The sequence below is a fragment of the Oncorhynchus kisutch genome, linkage group LG26 (genome assembly GCF_002021735.2).
Source record: "Oncorhynchus kisutch isolate 150728-3 linkage group LG26, Okis_V2, whole genome shotgun sequence".
Classification (NCBI taxonomy): Eukaryota; Metazoa; Chordata; class Actinopteri; order Salmoniformes; family Salmonidae; genus Oncorhynchus; species Oncorhynchus kisutch.
The window spans coordinates 14,012,945-14,027,689 of NC_034199.2; the positions used below are offsets into that span (position 1 = coordinate 14,012,945).

At 46.1% G+C, this 14,745-nt stretch overlaps 1 protein-coding gene across 3 annotated transcripts in view; it reads left to right on the forward strand.

Moving 5' to 3' along the window:
• LOC109871338 (cytoplasmic dynein 1 intermediate chain 2-like) overlaps positions 1-14,745 on the forward strand; it is a 21,472-nt gene continuing 6,727 nt past the window's right edge. The window contains exons 1-13 of one of the 3 annotated variants that reach the window (XM_031805574.1): positions 19-128; positions 1,781-1,898; positions 2,568-2,682; positions 3,581-3,671; positions 4,790-4,849; positions 5,221-5,336; positions 10,863-10,967; positions 11,181-11,343; positions 11,481-11,580; positions 12,687-12,812; positions 13,836-13,982; positions 14,143-14,256; positions 14,534-14,667. In XM_031805574.1, the coding sequence (XP_031661434.1) occupies positions 1,791-1,898; positions 2,568-2,682; positions 3,581-3,671; positions 4,790-4,849; positions 5,221-5,336; positions 10,863-10,967; positions 11,181-11,343; positions 11,481-11,580; positions 12,687-12,812; positions 13,836-13,982; positions 14,143-14,256; positions 14,534-14,667 (1,379 nt within the window). In that variant the 5' untranslated portion in view covers positions 19-128; positions 1,781-1,790. Of the gene's footprint in view, positions 161-1,780; positions 1,899-2,567; positions 2,683-3,580; positions 3,672-4,789; positions 4,850-5,220; positions 5,337-10,862; positions 10,968-11,180; positions 11,344-11,480; positions 11,581-12,686; positions 12,813-13,835; positions 13,983-14,142; positions 14,257-14,533; positions 14,668-14,745 lie in introns of all 3 variants that reach the window. The other 2 variants (XM_031805575.1, XM_031805576.1) reach the window with 2 other exon arrangements.

Here is a 14,745-nt window from a genome sequence, read left to right on the forward strand (position 1 = left end):
ACTCATCTGATTGGTTGAGTAGGCGGGTCTTCACACTTCGTGGCTGTGGTAACTGGTGATGACCGTTGTGTTGTTGCTTCAGGAAAGGATCCTGGATTCAAGCGATTAGAAAGCCAAGGAGAAATAGGGTTTGTTACCAAAATACAAGTGAAACGTGGAGGTAGCGTGTAAATGAAAACGTGTGTTGAGATTTAGTCGTCAGCCAGCCACCCGTTTTTTCCGAGATGGTTGGCTAGCTAACTAAGTAACAGCTAACGTTAGCCTGTTGCAGGCCAATTGTGATAGCTAGCTAATCTAAACTTTGCAATTAGGCTTGAATGTAACATAGTTTAAAGATTGGTAGTTCGATTTTGTTGTTGTAAGAGTCAGGTAGCGAATCAATGTTTTCAACTTGAAGAGGTCAGTCCGGATACCAAGACAAAGTCAATTCTTCTAGCCAACATTCGCTGGCTAGCAATTTTGGTTAGTCAGTCCCACAGTTGCTGGGTGGGGCCGCAGCTAACTTGCTAAAGTTATGTTCGATAAACGACAGACCTGACAGTCTTCTAACGTTAGTAAATAAAACAAGGGTGTTTTTCGGATGTGTTGAATGTTAAGATAACATTCTCTACCGGCTCTCTACAAACCGTACTAGCTATGTAATTTATCTAGCGCACTGGTTCAAGTGATAGCAAGCAAGAAGATGCTGATGATGCTGCTCAATGCTATCATTCATGGCTTGCCACAGCACAGTAGACCAGTTACTGTACTTCGCAGCTTGATTCTTGCCAGCATCACTTATGTTGGAGCTCATTATGTCCTCTTTACTTCTGTTTTTAAAATCGTTATTTTCTTATTTTATATTTTTACCAATAAAATACCTTTTTGTATGTTTGAGGTAGCTAGCTACAGTCCTTGTGTTAGCTTACATTTCCTGTTGCAGAAGTCTGCATTTACATGAACACCACGACAAGCTTAATTTATTGGGTGTTTTTGTATGAAAATGACAATGTATGAGTTAAAAAAAGTTGCATCAACCACATTGTTATCTCAGGGTGGTTGATCAAATTTAATGTACTTCATGTAATGTGCTTTAGGCCATCTGAAAAGGAAGGCTTAGAAACCTAATTCAATTATAAAGCTCAGAGACCTCCATTCGTTGTCTTAAGTTGTGCAATTAAGTCAAACGTCTTAAAGTGGTCCCCGCGTTGGGTGTTGAAAGGGTCAGGTGCTGTGAATCATATGAGGGCTGATCAATGCTGTATACAGAATGGTAAAGCCTCTCTTGAAATGATCAACCTAATCTCTCTAAGAGCGCACTCTGAAGTTGGTTAGAGTTGCGTAGACAAAAGCGCATTGAATGGGGCTTTGGACCAGAAAATGATTTTACAGGCCAGGTGGTCAGGACCCTGTTAATGGCAGAGCATCCAACCTTTCTCTGTCTGGACAGTAGAGGGTGCTCTTGAGCCTTATCTGTGCCCTGCTGAACATTCATGATCAAAAACTAGCAGTGGGCCTGCTAGTTAAATGGTTTGACCTGGCAAAGGAGCAGGTGCTATTCTCGTTGATCTGAAAGGTTAAAAAGGAGTGATCTTATTACACTTTCAGAGCAGCTCATGAAATGCAGGTGGCGAAATTGCTTCTGACCATACCCAAGTCTATATTCCAATGTGTAGCCTTACTTGGGGCTATTTTCTGAGTCAAAAGTAACACCTGTACAAATGGAGTTTTCAGATTTGCCGACTGCTGTAAAATGCTGTAGGTCACCTATCTTGTTCTGAAATGTGTTTGTGTCCTACAGTGTTGGCATTATGTCAGACAAGAGCGAGCTGAAAGCGGAGCTTGAACGGAAGAAGCAACGCCTGGCTCAGATCAGGGAGGAGAAAAAAAGGAAGGAAGATGAGCGCAAAAAGAAAGAGGTAAGTACATGCTTATAGGGACTTGAAATACTGCCAGAACTAGACTGACCAAAATGGCTGTGTGCATTCTGATCAAAGTATCTGAGTAGGCCTATTTCACATCAGTGGAAAGAGGAAGCAGTAGCTTCGATTTGCATGGAAAATGCACAGATTCTAAGGCTAGGTTAATTGTTTTATTAAACTAGAAGTGCTGAGCGACTATTGCTTTTTGAGGTGGTTTTGGTTTGAGTATTAAAAAATTATTACAAAAAATGTTATGCATTATGTGGGTTGAATGCTGTAGCACCACAGAATAAACAATTAACACAAGTTGGTAGTGATGGTAGTGACTGCCCATTACTGCTTATCTCGTATTAACCTTTATTTATTCAGATTACTTTACTTTAATAAAATATTTCAGTTCTTGTGTATATTTTTTTATTTGATGACTTAATTTGGGCTTGATCTGATTTACTGCGCATTGAGCTCACAGAAGAAGAAGAAGGAAAAAATGTTAAGTAATTGAACCGCCATCGGTCAATTAGTTGTTTAAAAAACAAAAATAACAATTTCAGTTAATCGCCCAGCACTATAAACTAACCAAATTCAGACAACTCTCCATCAAACCCTCTATTCATCATGCTTACAGCCAGGATACTAACCAGCGTACCGGCTCTGGTTCTCTTCCAGGCTGACCTGAAGAAAGATGCCGCCCCACTGGATGACTCGGATTTGGAGAAAAAGAGACGTGAGACAGATGCCCTTCTGCAGAGCATGGGCATCACATCAGCTGATGTCCCTGTTGGTAAGAAACTATCTACCAGCAGTATAAGATTTTTTAACAAATCTCTGTACACGAGCTTTTTTACAAGTATTGAGTCTCTCTAGTGTAGTGTAGGCCATCTTACTATTGACTGTACATTTTTCTAAACCAAGATTTATTTGAGGATATTGTCACCAAGCTAACAGAAGGGGGCAGAAGTGGTCCATAGTAGATTCATTTATATTGCCTTATGGCTGGCTTGGTCTGTCAGTGTGATAAAGAAAAGTAGGGAACTGATGTTATGAATCAGAAAAGGTCATATTATTTTCTATGGTTTGCCATTGTTCCTTAGACTTACATTTAAATAGTTTAAATGACATTGACATGATTATTTACTTGTTTGTATTTTTGAATTTGACGACACACTCCACATGTCTCATCCACATACTTTTGGTATGTTGATGTGTGACTAGCTATTTCTAATACTATTGGTATTTGTCTTACTGTTGAATTTTCACTTGTGTTTTCATCGTAATATGGGGTGAAATATCAAATATTTTTCTTAGTTTTTTCTCCTTTTTGCTGTTCATATCCACTCCATTTTAGACATTTTGGCATGCCGCATTTGTGTTTTTTTTTATACCACTTCTGGCACCCCAAAACTGACCTACCTTTGCACTATTGTGAACATGCCAGCCTCTTCGCATAGTAACAGGGGATACCTGTCTTTTTAAATCTTTTTTTAAACCTTTATTTAAAAAGGCAAGTCAGTTAAGAACAAATTCTTATTTTCAATGACTGCCTAGGAACAGTGGGTTAACTGCCTTACTCAGGGGCCGAACGACAGATTTTTACCTTGTCAGCTCGTGGATTTGATCTTGCAACCTTTCGGTTACTAGTCCAACGCTCTAACCACTAGACTATCTGTTTCACTATCTAGTCCCTCCTCCCATGTCGCCGACCTCCAAATCTGTGGGCACACCAAGCGAGGCAGGGAGCCAAGACTCGGGCGACGGAGCCGTGGGGTCCAGGTACAGACATCCCCCAATCTAACGTTTTAATGTCAAAATGCGTTAATATCTCTCTGCAAAAAGCCTTCATCCTCTAAGCACAGTGCAGCGCCGCTGTAATTTAGGTTGCGATGCATGCCGGGGCTTTTATTGCAGGAATGAATGGGGAACTGTCTCTCCTAATATCTGTGTCATTTTAAAGGATTTGTGTTTCACACGTTTGAACAGGTTTCTTCTAGATAAATCCATGTCACAGCTGGAACAGTCAATCCCATATCTAGGTTTTTAATAAGATATTGCCAGTGTTCTTACAATGAAATTTAAACTACCTTTGCATGCGTTTTACTAGACGCACACAGGTGCTTATGTAACCATTTGCCTTATAAACTATGCCTATAAACATGTCCAGTTTTGAGAACACAGTACCAGTGTTCTTCTCCAAATAACACACAAATGCCCACCAACAATACCATTTCAAGATCACGATGACTGGCTTATGCTGGGGGTATGCATGCTTATTTTGTTTGTGTGCTGTTGCATTAGGATGGTCCTAAATGAGCTATAAAACAAGAGGGCTGTGGAGAGGCCTGGGGGACCCCTAATTAGAGCCCCGGTCCCCCTGCTGAAACTCTAGCTCCCCCAGTGTCCCATCAGAGCCAGGGAGCTCTTCCTCCACCCCCAAGGCTCTACGTGTTGCCTCGTTTCCCTCCGCAGCGTGGCCATTTCCTCCACACATGGGAGGTCATGTTTCCCCCCCGCAGGGCGCTCCCTCACATGGGATTCCGAGCCGTTGGCGTGACACAGTTCAGGCCTGACCAGCCCCTCAGGCTGCCTCATTAGACCCAGTGTCTTCGCACTCTCAGGACCTGTGTCCAAGCATTTTTAAACAGATACTGTCCTTGTTTTAAAAAAATATATATATATGCAAGTGCCAAATAGAGGGTTCTCATGGTAAATGTGTTTTTACCACCCTCTGCGAAAACGTCTGTTTCTGAAATGTCCTGAATTGAATATAAGTTTGTTTTGTCACCTGCATTTGTCAGTATGGGCATGTTCTACGTTCTAACTGGTTTCCCCTCTTGGTTTATGCCTCTGCTTTGTTGCACTAATGCTGCCTTGTTGCTGTGACAACTAACCAGGACTCTACACTGGGACTCTGACCCGTCTACTCTTCAGCTTCACTCTGACTCCGAGCTGGGGTACTGGAACTCTACCTTCTTCCTTTCACTTCATCCCTCCCTCAACCTCTAGCCTCGTTGCTCCTCTTGACCCTCTCGAAAGCCATGGTTTTAGATCAGGGGAGGGAAAAAAGTCATGCCGGCCTTGTGTCTCTTGGTGGCGTCTTTCTTTGACCTACAGACGCGTTGTTATCCTTCCTTTCCTTCTCCATAAATAAGTGATTATCAGAAGACAAAATCGCACAGGCGTCTTCGGCTTTTGAGGGGCCAATGAAAAGGCTGGAATGTGATAGTAGTACTGTTGCGTGTTGTGCCTGGGTCGCCCGGGTTCTTGTTATTGTTTCAGCTCTCCGTGGCCCTGCCGTGAGTCTGAAGGTGTGCTCTGCTTTTAGGCGTGGACCTCTGAAGCTGGGCATGGCCAAGATCACCCATGTTGACTTCCCTCCAAAAGAGACGGTGTCGTACACCAAGGAGACCCAGACGCCTGTGACGACCCAGCAGAAAGAAGGTGAGAACTCTGAACCGAGTACATAGTTACTTTTAGGATTCTGTATTTTCGGCACAACTAAAGCTGCCTGGCTCGTTGACTGCAAGGTCAGAGAACAGTGCAGTCGATCTATCAAGGTTTCCGAAGGCTACTCTTTTTTTTTTTTTTTTGATGCGTGTTGTATCCGGCCGGCTGGCTGTGTTGTCTGATCATACGAGTGGGAGCAGGAAGTGAACACAAAGTGGAAATGATCCGACCTTACGGAGCACTGAGATGAAAGCCGGGGGAAATTGCAGGGGCCCGGGAAACATAAGAAGCCAAAGGAAAGATTAAATTCGCACACGTAGACTCACTCCTCTCAAAACCCCCCATCCTCAAACCAAAAGGGCCCTGCTACAATGCATGTGCAGGATGAGAGGGCCAGGGTGAATTGGGAAGAAAGGCAGTAGATTGGGGCTGAATATGAAGCACCTCGTTCATGCCCGGCTAATGCATCTGAACCATGTCAATATGTATGTAATTGCTGCACAGCAGCTTTCATGTGGTCGTCTATGCGTATCTTCAAAAAAAGCATGTTTACCCATAACGTCCACATGTTGAGCACATGTGCCACAATATGCAATATTGTGATTACACCCCCCCCCCCCCCTTCTAAGATGTAGTTCAGAGTGTCTCATAGGCTGAAATCTGTTGTTTACACTGCTTTATCAGCAAAACATATCAGCGACTGCTATAGAGTGCTATGTAGTCTAGTCGTTTTGTTATTTACAATGTGTGGCAGTTTAAAGATATTCATTATTTATGCTTGATGGTTTGTGCTCGGAGGTTTGGGGTGATGAACAAAGATTGATTCCCTGCACGGGTTACTTGTCTCTTCTAAGTTCCCCCTTCACACTTCAGACGGCATAGAACCCAGTTAGATCCCGGTCAGATCAATCTCCAGTGGAAACTAGCCAGAGGACTTGGTGATTTGTCATTGAGGAATGTGAAATGCAAGCGGTCTGGCTGTGAACAAATTGGGATACCCATACCCAATGAGTAAAGGATAAATAGCAAAGCTCGTTCTGTTCTGTGGAGGGAGACATAGAGACTATGTCTTTAGGGCATTGTAACACTGTGTTAAACAAGGATGGTTTCTGTTGGCTGTTCAACACTAGACCCCCCCACCCTCCGCTCTCTCTGCCACTCTGTAATCATTTCATCAACTCTCTCGCTTTCCTGTCTTCTCCCTTCACCCAATAGGCACATAACAAAACACACTCAGTGACATTGTGCGCTTTCGCGTCATCACTCCTGGCACTTGGTGAGGCGGCGTCCCCTCCCCTGCTCACACCCTTCTGCGCATATTTGATGTTCGGTGTGGCGTTGCTCGCGTGCACTGATTGAGCGATTCATCATGTTGTCAAGAGGAGGCGACGGCACTGTAAACTCAAGGTCAACGGGCAGTGGCATTGGAGGAAGGTGCTGCTGTGCCAAGCTTGACAGAGAGCGAAGAAGAGAGATGGCCCACCATCTCCAAAAAAAAGCACAACAAGCTGATTAGTGTTCTTTTATTTTGGGTAGGGGGGGACTGGTCCTTCCAGTTCCCATCCTCTAGAACAGGGCTCTCCAACCCTGGTCCTGGAGAGCTACCGTCCTGTAGAACAGGGCTCTCCAACCCTGGTCCTGGAGAGCTACCGTCCTGTAGAACAGGGCTCTCCAACCCTGGTCCTGGAGAGCTACCGTCCTGTAGAACAGGGCTCTCCAACCCTGGTCCTGGAGAGCTACCGTCCTGTAGAACAGGGCTCTCCAACCCTGGTCCTGGAGAACAGGGTCGGTGTGGTTTTATCCCTAGCACTACACAGCCAATTCAAATAATCAAAGCTTGATGTTTAGTTGGTTATTTGAATCAGCTGTGTAGTGCCTGGGGGCAAAAACCAAAACGTGCACCCAGGGAGGGCCCTAGGACCGAGTTTGAGAAACCCTGTACTAGGTTCCTAGGAGTCCAGTGTAGATGCACATTTTGTGACCTGGTGGGAAAGAATCTATTAGTTACAGACGTTTCCCCATAAATCGTAAGTTCCACCAATATTTATAAAAGCAATACTCGCTGTTTTGCTTGGATGGTTGTAATTCCCACTCCAGGTCGTGCAAGGAAAGGCAGTGAATCAGGATAGTGTGTAGAAATCAAATCTAGCGGTAGCCTATATATAGAACACTGTGTTCACGCTACAGCAGTGGACTTTATGCGATGTCAGTAAGTGCTGCTTAGCTAGATGTAATTATGGACAAAAAATATATGGGGCAATTCATCGAGTGTTCTGCCTGAAAAAAGGCTTCAGGCAATACAAGAAGAGAGAGTAGAGCGTTTGAGTAAATTTGAAATGTAATTAAATGTGATTTGTTTCAATCACTTGGATTCGGGGGAAGGTCATAACTTTTAATCACTAAAGGAACTCAACTCAACAGCCTCTTGTTTGAAGTGGCACTCTTTTTGAACATTGTCACCTTTCGTACTCTTGGTACTTGTCGATTAGTCCCCCTTAACTGACTGTATTTGTTGAATTAAATGTAGGCCTAGGCTACCATTTTAACCACAGTTTCAGCATGCTCATATCAATTATAGTAGAGTTTATTCAAGAATGTGAGAAAATAACCAGAGATTTTATAAGGTAAAAACATTTGCTGAATCCCTATCACATCTTCACAGAAAGGTCTTTTTTCCCCTTTTTGTCTCAATCCTCTGTCTGTTGAGAGAGAGAGAGGGGTAGATACACAGAGAGAGCGAGAGAGGTAACCAGTGCTCCAAGTGTGTAAACTCAACAAAAGCCTCCCATTTCACAGCTGACTGAACCCTGATTAACCTGCTCGTCAGAACGGCTGTGTAAGGGCGACTGCTGAAATCTCCCGGGTTGTGTTGGGTCGCGGTGGCTTGGATGTATTTTCATCTGCTACCTCACACAGAAAGAAAACAACATACCATAGCCTTTATGCCAACGGGTCGTTGTCCCTTCAGTAAATCCCTGTCTGACACTAGTAAAAATGTGACGTAGGCCTGTGCTATACACGTAAAGATACTCTGATGGTACTTGTAAAATACGTATACATTTGCAGCATTGTGAATATTATTATTTTAGCCTTCCTTTTTTGTGCTATTTTCTTTTTAGCTGGCAAATGATTAAAGGGAATGTTCTCGTATGCGATTTGTGAGCAGTTATGAGTAATGCTCTTTACTTTAGACTCGAAGGGAAGTACATTTTCATTTACGGATTGAAAACGAACCGTGAATCGAATGAAGCCATGGTGTCCTCTGTGTTTAACACTAAGTAGGGTCTCTCTGTACTGACAGACTGTGTGCGGTCTACTCTCCACACTCCTCTACTGTAGCTACAAAAGACCAACAGTGGACGCTGGTTTTGGTGCAACAGCCTTTAGTAAACCGGCATGTGGAAGTCCGATTTGTGTTGTCCGTTCTGTGGATGAGACGAACACACCTGCAGTGGGGAGTGAAGGTCATTAGTTTTGTACTTGAACAACACACTGGGCCCACTTTGCTTTTGCATTAATATAGTGTCTTGACAAAGACCTGTGATTACACCCCCCCCCCCCCAAAAAAAGTGTTTCTTTTTTAAAGTGGTACAAAAGCCATAATTGAGCCTGCTTTGAGGGGAGGTGTCGGTGTGCAGTACATGGTTGATCCGGGTGAATTCTGTTAAATGCCCCCTCCCCCTGGTTCTGCCCCCCCACCCCACTCCCTCCAGCAGGGTCACCAGGATCACTAGATTTTCTCCAAATGGCCGTTTTGGCTGGCAGGTGCATTATACCCTTTATTTTCAGATTGTCCTTCCGCTCCTAATGCCTGGCAGGTTGATTGCTCTGCCTGCCTCGCCGGGGGAAAGGGCTGACGAGCGCGGCTGGGCCCAGCTGAAAGACAGTGATTACTGTTTTCCTTTAAGCCTGATTGAGGCCCTTGAAAGGAAGGATTTTAACCTTCTCCTTTGGGTTCCAGGGTATGGCCGTCCATTGAAATGGCTTGTCATCAACCCAGTTCTGTAAACTCATCAGAACACCCAATGCCCCCCCACCCCAACCTCCATGGGAGACGGGAAAGAGAATAACTTTATATAGGCAGATGTCGTTAGGTGTCAAACATCCAGCCTGTGGGTGGTTTGAAAAAACAACCGTTTTTAAAATTGTATTTTACCAGATCAAAACTGTGTATAAATTATAATGGACAATTCATACCGTTTCTTGACTGTGCCCAGATCACTAATTATCACCCAAATCAAAGCTATTGACAGCCAGGGAGCATAGAACATTCCCCAAATTATGGATTTAGGACATTTTATTTTTTGATTTTTTAGCTAAATTTGACGGTGAGGAAATATAACCAGTTTTCAATGGGGCCCTTGAGACCTTGTTGAAGGCCGACTGCGGCTCCCGGGGCAAAATGTGTTTGGCACCCCTGATTTTAGATGATCTCAGTGGAAATGGAACAGTTGTGTGCAACACTGCTGCCGTCATATATTAACTGTACCTAGAGCTCTAAAAGGTAGACGACTGTACATTTTCTCATCCACATGAATGTGTTTGTTTAAAACAATCTATTCCTGCGTTGAATGGGCGTGTATGGAGAGGAGACGGCGAGGTGCTTGTTTGAGATCGGAGAGTTAGCGTGTGAAAGTCTGAGCCAGTGTGTGCTTTGCCAGCTGGTCCGGCCTACGAGCTGTATTTTTGTCGTACGTTCTCCGAGGTTGAATAGACGCCTGTGGACCCCCTGGTGGGGCGGTAATTGCACGGGCTTGCCGTTCAGAGAGACTTGTCTAGGGGCGGCCAGGCGGAAAACCTCTGTGCCATCCTCATGCCACCTTTCTGAGGCCAACAAGACAATCAAAGCAGCGCCATCTGGCTAGCACCCGTCCTGTCAGCTGGTCGGACGAATGGGAGTGGACCTGGGCAGCTGCTCCTCGTCCTCTGTCCCGCTGACCCCGGACCCTGGCCTGGATGGAAGGGGGCAACTTGTTACTGGGACATGGAGGAGATAGCTACACTGAGAAGTGCAAAAAAGAACCCTTGTTGAATAGCTGGGTCTCATTATCAGCGAGGGGGGGGGGGGGCACACAGCGGGGGTCTGGTCCTAGGGCCCCCCCTTCACACAAATGACAACCTCCAGTGCTTTAGAGGCACAGGTCCTTTCAGAGAGGTGACATTTGAGTTGGCAAACCAAACAAATGAGAGGCAGAGGCACATAATGATTCCATTCCCATACCCATGCTAGCCTGCTTACCATTCAGTGTGCTTGTTGAAGAGAAACTATGTTGCAGATGGAGACTAGTTGTAGACATTAGGAATGAACCAAACATTGACGCAGAATTGCAGGATAAATTGTCACTTTAAAACCATTGTCATTGAAATCGTCCGCGGTCTCTAACGTTTCTCATTAGTCACTGTCGCATTTGGCATCTTGTATAAACCATGAAATGTAAAGCGTTGCTAGTTTTTTTACTTTTTTCCAATTTTTTTCTTATGTAGTGTTGAATTGAAATCACCCACCTTTTTACCCAACAGAGGAAGACGAGGAGGAGGAGGAGGAGGAGGAGGAGATCACTCCACCACAACCAGTGCTTGAGATCCAAATGGAGAAACCAGACCAGAAAGAGGAGGAGGAGGAAGGTAGGAGTTGTGGTGCGAAACTAGTAACGATTGAACTTCTTTGATGTCATCTTCATTGAAGAGTCCTACCAACCATTTTGCCGGGATTTTGACTTCCAAGTGTTGCATGATGGCCCTTTTTTTTTCTCTCTCAAATATAATTTGAATAAGACGACCCCAATCTGTTAGATGGTTCTGTATTTTTTGTCCATAACTTTTACTGTCCCTGTCTAGCACCTCCACAAGAGCTGACTGAGGAGGAGAAGCTGCAGATCCTCCACTCCTCAGAGTTCATAACCTTCTTTGACCACAGCACCCGCATCGTGGAGAGGGCCCTGTCCCAACACGTGGACGTCTTCTTCGACTACAGTGGCCGGGAGATGGAGGAGAAGGAAGGGTAGAGAAAGAAGACCTTTTTTTCCCCTTCTCTCCCTTTGGCATCACTTGAATAGTAAAGGCAGAATACAGTAACTGTTTTAGTCATAGGAAGGAGTGCGGTGTTATGATTATGACTGTGACTATGCTGTTCCCTAGTGAGATCCAAGCTGGGGCCAAGCTGTTTCTGAACAGACAGTTTGTGGACGAGCGCTGGTCTAAGCATCGCGTGGTCACCTGTCTGGACTGGTCCCCTCAGGTAAAACACGCTCCCGGGTGAAGTTTGTCCGTGGTGCAGATCTAGGATCAGCTTCTCCTGACCCAATCCTAACCTTAACCATTGATGGGGAAAATGCTAAACTAACCCAAGATCAGCATCTAGGGTGGAACTTCACCCTACACCAGTAAAACACAACACCATCAGTCACCATTGGCTCATCGTCATGACGCGACCTTTTCACTGACTTAGTCACTGAGTCAAAACGCCAGCAGTAGTTGTTCATGGTTTCACTGGCCCCTGTGTCTTTGTGAATCATGTCACACTCCGTCGTTGCGTGTCAGAATTCAACCACAAGTGGTTTGCTGTAAGAATGAAGTACGTTAACACATTGTTGACAGTCTTTAGCTACCTCACCACTGCCCTAAATCTGTACCATAAACACAGCACTCGTTTTTCATATTAGACATTTAGCCACGTTCCCCCGGGAGCCCGGGAGCGTGTCGTTCACAAATTGTCACTTAGTATGAGCCCGTAATCAATTGTTTCCCCTTATGTCTCTCTTCATTTGATCCTAGTTCTACAATGTCTTCTGACAGTGATTGAACACCGACTCATTGTTCGCCACCGCGTTGCTTGCTCAGAGGGATATCCATTCCCTTGTGCTAAATTGTGTATTCGCCGACTGTAAACTTCAGTTGTTCCAATATGAGAAGCGGCAGAGGTTAAATGGTTTGTTTACATCTGGTAAGTGTTTGAGGGCAGGTCTTTCGAGCCTTTCTTTCCTCGGCCGTTTCTCCCTGCGTTTTTGTTTTAGTGTGCGCTGGGGTTTGTGTTTCAAAGGTCTCCAACGACTTGCAGTGGCCAACTTTACTGCCGTGGTTCACTCATCTCTCTCAGAAGTCTAGTCCCCTAGTCCTTTCACATTATGCCAAGCCGTAGCATCCGAATGTTATTTACCAGACTGCGCTGTTGGGGGAAAAAGTTTCCCGGCCATAAATCTTGTTGGAGAAGGGGGTGGTTACGCATTCTGCTCGGCATTCACCGGCACTGCTGAGGGCAGGGGAGGCTTGTTCACATGGAGCCAAGCCTGGAGGCCATGTCTACTTCCTCTTGACATTCATTTGGGCTGATTTGTCTGTCACCAGTATCCTGAGCTGCTGGTTGCCTCATACAACAACAACGAGGAAGCCCCCCACGAGCCGGACGGGGTGGCCCTGGTCTGGAACATGAAGTACAAGAAGAACACGCCGGAATACGTCTTCCACTGCCAGGTACTAAAGCCACCCAGGGCCCCTCTCTCTGTCTCTCTCTCTGCCCACTCCCTCCACTTCCTTCTGCCTCATGGGTGGCTCTCTCCCTGACGGGTGGCACACCGCCAACCATCCCTCCCACCTCTCTCTGCCTCTCTCTCTCTCTCTCTCTCTTTCTCCCGCTCTCATCCAGATTGTGATTTCACTGGGCTGGCGTTGACCTCCTTCACATGTTAGTGAGGCGCCGGAGAAGAGCAGTGGTGCAATAGCTGGCCAGGGTGTAAGGGGCTGCAGCAGTAGTGTTGCGTGTGCTGTGCTGCACAGGGCTGGAGTGGTTATCATGTGTACCTAAACAAGGGCCCTGTGTTCAGCAGAGAGAGAGAGCAGCTCCTCCACTCCTTATTATCCTGTGTGCCCTGAGGTTCCCAGACCAAGACGGGTTGAGTAGAACCACATGTTGCTGCCGCCAGAGCGGATGTCGTCCCAGGCACATTGCTTCGACAAAATAAAACTGAGCAGAAGTGTGAACTCATTTTTCTCTTACCTTTTTGGAAAACAAAAAATCTACTTGGATGGATGAATGAATGAATGATTACATATGGCTAGATGCGTTGGGTTTACGGGTGATGTGTTTCAGGCTACAGGGAAGGTAGGGCTCAGACCAGGCAGCCAAAGACCAAGTAGAGAGACCACACATAATATACTAGCATGACTAATGTAGACATACATGATATATCCTGTCGTGAGCAGCCTCCAGCAGAAGGCTCTGCCATGAGGGGTGAAGTGGGAGTCATGGAAAACACAGGATAGTTGAAGTGTAAATGAAAATGAGCAGCTGGCTGCGCTACCCTGAATGGCCCAGGTCTGTATATTATTTTGAGCGGGTCTGGGGGGGGGGGGGGGGGGTTGATTGGAGGTGACATAGATGCACATCACCAGAGAGCTGTCGACATTCCACCGTGCGCTCGTTGGTCTCAGCAGACGCTGACATGGCCCTGTCTCTTACGCACACTCTCTCTCTCTCTCTCTGTGTGTGCGCGCTAGTCTGCAGTGATGTCGGCCGCCTTTGCCAGGTTCCACCCTAACCTGGTGGTGGGGGGCACCTACTCGGGGCAGATCGTTCTGTGGGACAACAGGAGCAACAAGAGGACCCCCGTGCAGAGGACCCCTCTGTCAGCAGCAGCTCACACGGTATAACACGACACACTCATCTGCCAATCAACCATCACCAAAATGATTTTTATCTCAACAGTTACATTGAACAGTCAGACGTGCAGAAACAATGGTGACGCCGGTTGTAAAGAGACTGATCGCGGGGGGGCTTTGTTCCCCTGTCTCCCCCTCTGTGCAGCACCCAGTGTACTGTGTGAACGTGGTGGGCACCCAGAATGCCCACAACCTCATTAGCATCTCTACCGATGGCAAGATGTGTTCCTGGAGCCTGGACATGCTGTCTCAACCGCAGGTAGGTACCGCCCATCACGCTCCGCCTATTCTCCACACACGTCACGTCGGCCCATTTTTATAACACCGGGACCTCACTAAACCCATTTGGGGGGGGGGGGGGGGGGGGGGAAGCACTCTCTAAACGTATTTTTGCGCTCAATTTTGTTCTTTTTAAATCAAGGAAATGAACTCTGCTAGCTGTCAATCCAACATCATTTATTATATCATTTATTTAAATTGCTAGATGAATTTCGATTATGCAGTGTGTGTTAACCCCCCCCCCCCCCACTCTGCAGGACAGCCTGGAGCTGGTGTTCAAGCAGTCGAAGGCCGTCGCTGTCACCTCCATGTCTTTCCCCCTCGGAGATGTCAACAACTTTGTGGTGGGGAGCGAGGACGGGTCCGTCTACATGGCGTGTCGCCATGGAAGGTACAACGATATTAACCAGAACCCCCACCCACCCAGCCCCCTGCGTCCCCATTGCCTCCGTCTAGGCAGACACCTCCA